The sequence below is a fragment of the Leiobunum rupestre genome, chromosome 11 (assembly GCF_980474605.1).
Source record: "Leiobunum rupestre chromosome 11, qqLeiRupe1.1.hap1, whole genome shotgun sequence".
NCBI lineage: Eukaryota > Metazoa > Arthropoda > Arachnida > Opiliones > Sclerosomatidae > Leiobunum > Leiobunum rupestre.
This window is the reverse complement of record NC_143394.1, coordinates 29,698,978-29,710,698: the sequence shown is the minus strand read 5'-3', so window position 1 is coordinate 29,710,698 and position 11,721 is coordinate 29,698,978. Positions and strand designations below refer to the sequence as shown.

The 11,721-nt window shown below is 40.0% G+C and overlaps 1 protein-coding gene across 1 annotated transcript; it reads right to left on the bottom strand.

Annotated features, from left to right (window-relative positions):
- Window positions 1-634: 634 nt before the first annotated feature.
- Window positions 635-8,875, bottom strand: LOC149922198 (venom protease-like). Its single transcript, XM_090162260.1, has 7 exons — window positions 8,755-8,875; window positions 6,621-6,832; window positions 6,252-6,519; window positions 6,109-6,182; window positions 5,650-6,043; window positions 2,186-2,325; window positions 635-1,008 (listed from the first exon to the last, which is right to left on the bottom strand). Exons 1-7 carry the CDS (start codon window positions 8,873-8,875, stop codon window positions 850-852), a joined length of 1,368 nt encoding a protein of 455 aa, XP_090018386.1. The 3' UTR covers window positions 635-849.
- Between the last annotated feature and the right edge of the window lie 2,846 nt (window positions 8,876-11,721).

Below are 11,721 nucleotides of genomic sequence, written 5' to 3'. Positions count from 1 at the left end.
ATAGATTTTAGGCCTTTTATTGGTTTAAAAAAATATATATAATATATCGCTTAGAGCTAAGTATCCAACTCGCTTGAAACATAGTTAGGGGAAATTGCTTATTATATCGGTTTTCAAAAACTATTTCATCGCAAAAAATGGTTTATAAATAAGCAAATTTTCAGCGGCTAATTTACCTGTCAATTATGCAAAGGTGACAGAATCCCCGCCCAGAAATCTGTAAACGAATTAAGCTTAAGGCGTTTACGAGGCAAAGGTTGACGAGGTCATTTTAAGGGTGTTTGGATCTTTGGTTGCATCACTACGCAAATGAGATGGTAATACCAAATTATACATGTACTCGAATATAAAATGTATATTTGTCTCGAATTTCGAGGAAAATGCAAGGATGCGCGTCTGTACCCGACATCCCGTCACGGGTTATCTGCTTCGCCGGAAACGGTAGATAGCCACCAAAACAGGACAAAAAATTACGGAAAGATTATTTTTATAAAATTGTTTATTTGTATAAAAAATATTTTCAATCTATCTTCTGAAAAAAAAAACGATAACGAACGCAATCATACCTGAAAAAAAATAACTTATCTTTTACTCTCTTGAGCGCGTTTAATTTGTTTAAAAAACTTTCCTCTATAACGCCGGCGACAATAATTTACTATTTAAAATCGTAATAGTTTTCGTAGAGTTCGCTCTATCTCTTAGAAATATTTCTCTGAAACGTGAATTACTTTTAAGTACGTAGAACAACGTATTACATTTTAAAATTCCGTGGAATTCGATTTGAGTCTTAAATGAGCTAGCGATGGGTTCTGGAGAAATGACGATGCGCATTAATTGAGTCGGTCCGCTTTAGATCATGTTCCGGTGCACCCATTCCATATACTCGGACACTCTGGTGTACACTCCCGGAAAGCCTTCTTGGGCGCAACGGCTCCCGAAAGACACCACACCGACCACAGTCCAGCGGCGGTCGTCATCCGGGATCATCATTGGACTGCCCGAGTCGCCCTGCGGTACAGAATTCATTTTTAGCGTGCTTATAATGGACGCTTCAATAAAAGATACTCGGTTTTTACTCCCCTCTCCAAATTCATCTGGGCTTGGATTAACAATAGTAGTGCCTACCTGGATATATCACTCTAGCGTTCCGCGTGCATTTTCTAAGTGTTTGTTACGGGTTCTGCCTTGTAGAAGGCTACATGTTACGGGAGATTCGGAAATTCTCCGTTAACTTCGCCGAAGCGGCGCTGCTGTCGCAAAAGTCATTTGCTTGTCAGGTTTCTTCCAAGTGATATATCCAGGTAGGCACTACTATTGTTAATCCAAGATCTGGGAAGGAACTATTTCCGGTCTGTCGGTTAAACGGTTAGAATGGCTAGCCAAGAGTCATATTTAGGCCAATGGAGACGCGTTTTTGCCCTCATGAGAATTTTGCGTCAGATAAGAAATCGTCGGCCTACTATAAGGAACATACTAATGTTAATTTTCGATCATATATTTTAAGGTAAAATATATAATAATGTTACTAAAACTAAGTATAAGAAGATAATAATATTATTATTATCATCCTCTTATGGTATAAATAATTATAATTATACGGAATATTTTTATATTACCGGGCAATTTTAAGGATTCTCATGGAGGCAGAGTTCATTCATTTCGTATAAAATTATCTTTCGGAAAAAGATGAAAACTAATTCCTTTAGAACTAAACGTATTACTTTTGCAGTAGGGAATGCAACAAGTGTTTCCTTTTAACAAGGTAACATTTTTTGGCATGTTAAGGCTTAGCAAAAAACCGATGTTATGTTCGAGAATAGTTTCCAGCTTTCTAATATTTCAAAAAGCACTATATAAATAGTAACTTATGAGTCCTGGCTGTCGAAAATATTATTCTTGGCAATTTCTGGGAAGATGTTTTATTTAAGCGCCTATTGCGGCTTTCAATAGTTGATTTTATAAAATAAAAAGTGGTCTTGCCCAACTTGTTAAAATGCTTCTTTTACGTCACGTGACACAGCCTTATTAGTGTATTTTGCGCGCGAGCAATTTGCACGCGCGCTAAAAGAAACCTATTTTCCTCTGGCGACTGTAGCGCGCGCTAGTAGGCTTGTGAAAGTAAGAGATTGTGACGTAAGAGCAACATTTAAACAAGAAGGCGACGTTAGTTTATAATCGAACGTACTTGGCACGCGTCTTTTCCGCCTTCGTAGAAGCCCGAACAAAGGAATCCTTTATTGATTGGTTGGAAATATCGCTTGTCGCAATCGGCGTTGTCCCAGATGGGCATGGTGACTTGCTGAAGAGACCCGCTTCCTGAACCGCCTATGAACGATATAAAACACAATCGATATTTCAAATCGAAACGTAGAGAACATACTTTGTTCTAATGGAAAACTTATTACGCTTTCACACCATAGCTTTGGATATGGTCACCATTTTGAGTGCTAAAAAAAAAGCATAGGTGACACTGTCGTGATACTAATTTCCATTTAATATGTACTGACAGTAAAACCATTTATAATAATAACTTCGAATTAGCCTTTTCAGTTTACATAAACCACGGTCACACTAGAACTTAAAACCCAGTTTAGGTCGGTTTGAATGCCTGTTTTGAACGCCGCCGATAATTTTTGCTTCTCACGTGCGAAATCGCTTCACCCCGGTTCGCTTATAGCCAAGGCTTAACGTCATTTCAAATTATGACCAGAATTTTGAAAATACTAAAGTGTATCCCAAAACAATTAGTTAATCATGTTTACTATACATACAGTAACATTATTTAGAATTTTATTCCCATTATTTTTGTAAATACGAGCAATTTTAGTTCCCCGCCTTGTCGGTTTCAAAGCGAGCCGACTTGGACGAGTTGCTTCCCGAACCAACACGAAGCGATTTCTTACGCCGGTTTTCAAAACTAGTTAGCTAAAACGAAACGATTTTAGGGGTTAGTGTGAACCGGGCTAAAGAATAATGTATCGGCCAACGGGTGAAGTTCACAAACTGCCGAATTTTCGTCAGCGAAGCGGAAGATCATTTTAAACCACAAATCAAAAGTCTGATAAGACTTCATACGAGGGCAGGGGCGGCAAGGAGCTAGTTTAGTTAGGGTGTATAACCTTTTTTCGGAATTTGGGACTTGGAAGGCTTGTGGAAGCTACTCGGTATAGTCTAAGCGCACCCTACCAAACAAGACGGGTTATACTCACTTTTATTAGATTAAAATGGCGTAGTACAGGGTACGCTAGCTTATGTTGACTTCACGTGAATGCTTCAGTTTTGATATTAATGAAACTAAACTAGGTCTAGGTACATTTGTTTCCAATAATAATCAGCTAGGCTAATACCCAAGGTGACTTTTAAAGCCATTAATTCAGGTAACCGGGTTACAACGCGTAGGAGAGTGGTGGCAAGTCCTTCATGCCACGCGAGCCAACAGCTCCCTACACTAACTATAACCGTTAACCCCTATAAGTTTTTATGGAAGTGGAAACCATAGAACTCGGGGGAAAACCCCTTAAGCCAGTGGAGAGAGAACTTGCAAACTCAACGTGGAAGGAGTGGTTCCAATTTAAAGGTCATGGCCGGCGACCCGCGGTTGATGTACGAGGCAATAGATTTCGTGGAACCCGATTTCAATATAAAGGAATAAAAAATGTAAAAGCTTGCGCAACATCGTCCTCTGCCTCGAGCGCTTCTGTGAAATGGTGTACATCCAGTTCATAGACATTTAATGGCCCTCCTTTCCTCTGAATAATAATTAAACACGCGAGAAAAGAACCACGATCTCTTCAACACAACCTGGCTTTCAATTTTATCTCGCTCGTATTTCTCTGGTTGCGGCGGATTCATTCTACAGAAAGAAAACAAAATTTGTTTCGCGGAATAGTGACGTTTTCCTTCGACGCCCGAACGCTAAAACATGGTAACTCGATTCTGTTATTTGGGAAATTAAGTTCTTATTGCTTTGTTGGAAAAATCCGGTAACTAAGTTTAGTTTGATAATTATGTTACATAAAAGGAAGGTTTTCAATCGACCCTTTTTTAAGAGGAAACACTCGTCGAGATATTTTCCGTCAACAATAGCCATTTTATTCATTTCAATTTACACAGAGTCACGTAACGGCCAACACGAGAAGTTCATTAAGTGCTATTTTAAACAAACGTTTCTGCTTAGCAGAAGAATAAGTGGCAGTTAAGTGAGCTTCTTAAGTTGGTCACTAGGTGGCTCTAGGTAAACTGGATATTTAACCAGCGATTTTTCGTTTATTTTCCTGGTGAATATCTTAAACCAAGAATGTATTTATGTATCTAAGAATGTGATAAACTATAGATTTTAAACGCATGCGTGTGAGGGGTCCAGAAATCTGGACGCAATTAGGTTACAAATCTCGAAATCAGTCGAAAAATCCTGAAATCAATCGTACTCTGAAATCTTAATATCAGTTTTTGATTTCCGAAATGGAATCCGGCAATTTTGTAAACAAAGTCCGTCTTCTGTTCCATTGTTCATGACATTCAGCATCTGTGTACTAAAGTGTGAGTAACACCATAAGTGTATAATATTGTTAAATAAGTGTGCCACTTACTATTCTTTACATGCAAACGTTTTACTGAGAGCTATTCACGGGCTTCGTCGCCGTTTTGCGTCCGTTTGCTAACGCGTCACACGTAGCCTTTGACAACGCCTAGCTAGGGGTGATTTTCTTCTTGTGATGACGTCACTCCGTTACTAGTTCTCAGTAAAATATTCCCCAAAGTGGCAAACTTATGGATCAATATTATAGACTGATGGTAACACCATATGTAAGTGTGCCAGAAAGAACTTTTTCTCAATGAGACCTTATTGCAAGGATATGACGTAATTGACGTCATGTCCCAGTCGATAACGGTTTTATCGTCATCAAAACTAGTTATGGCGGGGAGGGAAGGAAGTTAAAACCAGTTTTACGCGACGTTAGTCCGTATTTTCTTTGGTGGCTATGAAACAAGGTCTCACTTAAATTTTTAATACAGAGATGTTAAACAGAGGCACACTTATGATTAATTATGTTACATATGGTAACACGTATACCAGCTTTCGCTTAGATGGTACCAGACGATAATATTTAATAATATTCTTAGACACCTAAATACATCTTTTCAAACTCACGGGGCGAAATTGACTTTGAATTCAAAGTTTTATGATAATAATTTGCTACAAACACATTTTTAATATTAAAAACATAACAAAAATATGTTCACCTAAACTTAAAATTTTCTATTTAAAACTAATAATAGTGTATAAATTAATAATTTTAAAATCTTTACAATCATTTGATTACTTTCCTTTTTGATAATCTCATTTTAAATCAATGCTTTTCAACTTTGCCAAAATCTGAGTTACAATTTTTTTGAACTCCGTTAACAATTTGTTCTTTATCGTAATTCGGAGTCTACTGGTTCTACTGGTTCCGAAAGGTATACTATTAGCCGTTATTACGAAGTGTGTGACGTAACCTTGGTGGAAATGAAGCAGCCCAAACATCCCAAGGACAAATGTGTCCCCCCCCCCCTCCCGATATAAATAATCATTCTTTTCAGCGGCCTTTCCCGAATGAAAGCGCGGCTGAAATTACTCTCTATTGGAAATGCAAATTACCCTCTTACCGTAATACAGCGTTCCCCAGCCGATGACGGTGCCCATGAAGCCGACCAGCGACCGGGACTGCAATTCGGGACTCGGAAGACAGATTGGTCTGATGCTGTCCCCGAACGTCACTGGCTTTCTTAATTTGATCAGACCAATATCGTTGAAGAAGCCGTGTCGGGAGAACTGCGGATGTTGTTTGACCTCCATGACCCCGTACTCGACTGGATGAGCGAAATCATTGTCCTGGAAGAGGTGGTGTTCTCCTAACCGTACCGTTAGCTGTCCCGGTCTGTATCGGTAACCCCTGGCGTCAGAGAGACAGTGAGCCGCCGTTAGGATGAACAAGTCGTTGACCAAGGCCCCTCCGCACCAGTATTCCCGGCCTCGGGTGCTGTCCAGGAAAATGGCAGCCTGTTTCCCAAAATATGACGTATTATAGTCGGTTGAGTTCAGGTAGAGTTATCGCGTTGTCTTACCATCCACGGCCATTGTCCCGGTCTGGCTTCCTCGCCGCCGACGATTCTAGCGCTTCTACCAGCAATACCGCAACCTATCAGTAGAAAACCACGAGTTCACGAAACCTCTTTTGTTTCGTACGGGTGGTCAGAAAGGAGCTTACCCTCTCGCGCCATGGGAGGCGCACCCATGGGTGGTAAAGGCGGTATGGGTCGCGGGGTGGACAATTGAAATGGACGGTTGGTATGAAATAAAGAGGGCCTTAAGGTCACCGCCGTCGTCTCTGTCCTTTCGGTGGTGGTGGTCCCGTTTGTGGTGGGAAGGACGGTTGTGGTACTGGTATTCCTATCTCTAGTGGCCGAAAGCGTCTCCGTCGAGTCCTGTTTGGGATTGGGAGTCGTCGTTGGAGCCGCCTGTAAGGTGGTGTAGCCCTGAAATGGAGACTGCTCTCCCGGTACGAATGCTCGTTCATTTAGCAAATACGGTAATAGGATAGCCTCGGATGAGGAGAAGCAACGAATTGAAACCGTACCTTTGGCACTGGACAACACACTCCGGGCATCAAGATATTCCTAAAGCAAACGCTTTGACGCAGTTTGATGAAATCGAAGAGTAGATGAGTGCACCTGGAAACGTCCGTACAATGTCCCTGCAACCCTTCCGGCGTCCTGCATCGATTGTATCGCATAAGGGACTGTACAAACCCATTTCCGCCCAGACCGAACAAACTCAGTGGATTTATAACTGCGCAAAACAAAGAATGCAATCCACGCATTAATTACGTTACGCGATTAAATTCAACAGACGCTAAATCACTTACTAATCAACCTAACTAATAAATAACTGTTTAAGCAACTGGAGTAGACGTTTCGCCGACGCATATTTCACGGCGAATCCCTCGATAACTGGGTTTTTCTCAACCGTAATATTTCACGGCGAATCCCTCGATAACTGAATTTTTCTCAACCGTAATATTAATCACGAATGTACGCCATCCCGAAATAAAAATAATAACGTATCCTTCGCGGCGTTTGCCTTCTATAGTAACGATAGCGTGTCATATTCATAACCGAAGTATATTTTTTTCGTCACGAGGTGGTATATCTCTTCGGAATTGTCCGGGAAGGCAATACAAAAGAGGCGGATTACCAAAACACTGTCTTCACGTTCCGTCGACAGAGCGGAGAGCGGATGACACCCTACCGAATGCCTCGGGCTCACAAAGAAAACGCCAAAAAACAATTCGATATTTTATTGTCATGCCTTAGATGTCTCCTTCTTTTCTTCTTAATCCGAACGGTATTATTTTCTCAACCCGGTAAATATCGGAACGCGATGATTTCGAGCGGGAAAGATTGATGGCTATACCGCCCCCTGGTGGCTCGCTTTGAAACGCCCCGGACACAATAGATGGCGGTTGCGGATTAACACAAGAGCGCCCATGTTATCGAGTTCAAACCTACTTTGAGGGAATAGTTATATACCTTTACGACTAATTAACTGCGGACTTTTTCGTTGAGGGCTTCTACTGTTTACCGGTTACTGACGCGTTAAGAGCTTTAGATTAAATGGCTCAATGTCATGACCAAATAGCAATCGTATCTTGACTAATTTGGGGGTGTAGCGAAAGACGTGATCCTTTTGTAGCTGGATTGACCCAAGTGATAACGGGTGAGTAATTGAGTTTAGTATTATCGTTGATGGTATAATTAATTTAACGTGATTGCGGAAGCTATCATCTTTTAAACTGTTTTATGGAAAATAAAAATTATTTACTGAAAATAATCTTTCAATAAGACCCTGTAAGTGGGCTATCCTAAAAAATATTGATGTTTAACTAATAGGGGAAGTAGACATCAAATTTCATAAGCCTAATAATAATAATAAAATAATCAGCTAGGCTAATACCCGAGGCACCACCTTACAGGCCCAAGTCACCTAGCGACTTTCATTGCCTTTTAATTCAGGTGGCCGGGTTACATTGCGTAGGAGGAAGGTGGCCAGCCTCTCACGCCAACAGCTCCCTACACTTACTATCGAAGAACTTGGGGAAAAACACCTTAAACCAGTGGGGAGAGAGCTTGCAAACACAACGCAGAAGGAGTTGTTCCGAGTTTTCACCCAGGGCCACAAACTGGGATCGAACCCGCTTCCCTTTGCGGCGAGGTGAAAGTGCTAACCACTTCGCCACCCAACTGTCTACGTGGGCACTCGCTTCCAGTTTGAAAAGGCTTGGCCCAATTTTTCATGAACCAGGGAGGCTCAAAAAAGGCATCTCTGGAAAACCTGACAACCTAGTTGTCTGGATAAATAGTGTTTTTGATCATAATTCTACTCATTTAACGGTTATAATTTTATACAAAGCATTATAAATAGTTAATTACCTATATATCATTAATTTTGTAAATAGTTCAGTTATGGACTTACTATATTTTGAAATATACTATATTCACTTAGGTTACCTTAGCTTTATTTTGAAAATCGACTTTATGGGGGACGCTTCAGGAAATACCAATTAAATAGGAATCAGCATAAGCATGATTTTTAAAACCAAAGAATAAATAAGTTTGTAAGTCCAACTGAAGTAGCGCTCTGTTGTCTTTGTGAAATTATCCGCGACCTCAAGCTCTATAGTACAAAATTGTAAACGCATATATGAATCTTACTTTGTCGGCCTTCTTTGGTGTCGTTAGTGGCGTTTTGACTGTCTAATTTGTCCTTGTTCTGGCTGGAGCTTCCTCGAATGGCAGCCAAGTAGAGTATCACGAAAAGCAAGGCTACTCGCATTTTGGCATCATCCTGCGGAAAAGATAACACGAAAAGAACAAGGTTGGCTTTAAGAAATAAAAACAATAGTCCCCCTCCCTCACCATTATCGTCTTTCATTAATCCCGCAGAGCGTAGCTCAATTAAAATTATTTTCAGTCTCAGTTTTCTATACGCGCGAAGCTACGGCGAAGGTACAACTTCTAGTTGGAAAAGAAGTAGATTTGTACAATGCGACAGACAGAAACGAAGTATTACCTTTATGTCTTATTCTCGGACATAGTATTATTATATTTTCAAAGAAAACTATTTCACGCGAATTAAGGCTGAAGCTATTTTTAGATAGGTAAATTTCCAGTTCGACCCAATTTTTATCCGAATTGTACCCTTTTAAATTGTTTCTCATTTTTGTAAAATGAGACGAGAATCTATCGATATTTAGGGCGTAACGATTCTCTTGTTCAATCAATAAAAAACGCCATTGACAAAAATTAAACTTTTTTAATGCAACCACGAATTCTTTTAGGTGATAAAAGATCATAACGGCACCAATTGGTAACGAACTTAGCTATTAAAGGGACTATAGCCTTCAACGCGTTTTTTTGTTGTTGTAGAAGGCTACAGTAACAAACCACTAAACCGCGCCGCATATTTCAGAAGCTATAGGAGGGAGTGGGAAATGTTAGAACCGCTCAATTGAACGGGTGACAGAAACACTACAGGTTATATTCCCTTTAAATACGACTATGGTTAAAAAGGGATAAATTCTAGGTCTCCAAAGCTAAATCATACCTCCAATTAGCCCTACAATCTTATACGCAAGAATACAAAAAATTAAGTTATTAAGGGGGAAGAATACAGTAAAAGCCTCTTTTTCGTTCAAGCTGAACTTTTCTGTTTTAACAATTACATAATTGAATTATATTTTTCTTATTAAGCTGAACTTTCCTCTAGTGCTTAAAATAATTTTGATAATTCTAATATTAATAGTTAACGAGATATAAGGTCCTAACTAAAGGGTAGTTTGGGCACTTGCCCAGCTTGTTTAGCTCCGGGGTCCGAATTAAAACGTAATAACTTAATTACTTATAAATTTCAAATTGTTAATCACTAAACAAGAGGCTGTTCTGCACATAAATATTAATTTTATAAGTTAAAATACAAAATTAAAAGAGTTCAGCTTGAAATAGCGCGAAAGTAGACAATGGTCACAGAAGTCTTCGCCCTTAATGAATAATAATAATAATAATAATAATCAGCTAGGCTAATACCCAAGGCACCACCTTAGGCCCAAGTCACCTAGCGACTTTTAAGGCAGATTTCTTAAATTAGTAGATTTTACGTTTAAGATTTGTATAAATGGTGGTATATTAAACACGCGGTTCACCGGTAAGAGTAAATGGTAATCTTACCGGCTAATCCTTTGACTATGAAGTCCCGACGATGGTTCCTCAAGAGAGCGAAGCAGCGGAGAAGTAATCCATGGTACGCGGTTAAGCGTTGTCTGAGCTCCGTATTTCGGGTTGACCAGGACCTTTGACTCTCTGGTTTCCTTCCTCTTTGGCGGTGAATTACTGAGGGTCTGCAGCCCGCGGGTGACACTGTCAATCTGATGGGCGCACCCCTCACGGACGTAACCCTTTCAGACTCGGTTGTTATTTGGGCAATGCAAATTCCAGGGAAACGAGAGAGTCTCTGTCAGCTGGTGGCAACGACCTAGTGCGCTCCGAGAAGGGTTTTCCCTGTTCAAGTTATTTCGATCTAGTGAGCCGTTGTTGTGAGAAGTCCCTCGCTTTAGCCGCGAAAGAAAACGCGCGTTTTTCTGACACACTTTTTCCCTCGAAGCGAGAACGAATTGAGAACGACTCGCGTGAAAAGAAATCTCGCGTGTATATACTTTGACTGCTCGCTGACCCACTTCTCGTCTCTCTCTTTAGACTATATTGTACGCGAATAATGCAACATCCACCCGCGCATAGCCTCGTATTCCTCCACCTTCGCGAAGGACGATTATAACCGTAAGTCGCCCAAGTATTTTCGCAGGTCCGGCTTTGACTCCTACGTCTTGTCTCGCCGCTCTTATTATTTTTTGTTGTTTATTGGGGTTAAGTATATTTAACCTTTATCGCGACTACGGGATGCAAACTTTCAATTTTCTCCCAATAACTGTTTCAATAAGCGCGATCCTGTTCCTAATCTCGTTAACTATACGCGCGAGGGAAAACAACTTGAGGAGACATTCTCTGTTAAAACGACTGAGGACCAGGTTGGTTGGATTAATTATCAGCGGAAATGGAAAACACCCGTAGCACACATTCGGACACCGTAACTTATAACCATACATTTTAGAGTCTATGCGTTTATAGGAGGAATATTATGAGTTTCATATAACGTCTTGTATCAAATTGTTTTTAATTTATAATCTTAGATCAAAAAGAAAAGTAGAAGATTTTTCCAAACAAAATGTATCGAAAATAATAGTTTCAAAAACTACACTTAAGTTTAAATAAATAAAGGAATTCTACGGAATTCTTTGTTCTGATTTTTTGGGGAGCTTTGATTGAAAAACAAAAAAGCCCGAAGTGATATGAAAATAAGAATTGTAGGTAAAATATCTTCGAAATAGGATTATATATCGAAGGACAATGGAGTAACGAAGCTTTTGTATTAGCTCTATCTGAACGTGCAAAACCGTTATAATGTCTAAATTTTCGCGATAAGTTCGTAGGCTCTTGGAAATAGTCTTCGCACTTCCGTTCAAGAGTCTCAGAAAGCGATAAAGTAAAATTCGGCGACGGCTAAATTAAAACTCTCAATATTATTGACATGAAATCATCCGCTTCAATGCAAACGTACTGGGCCTAATG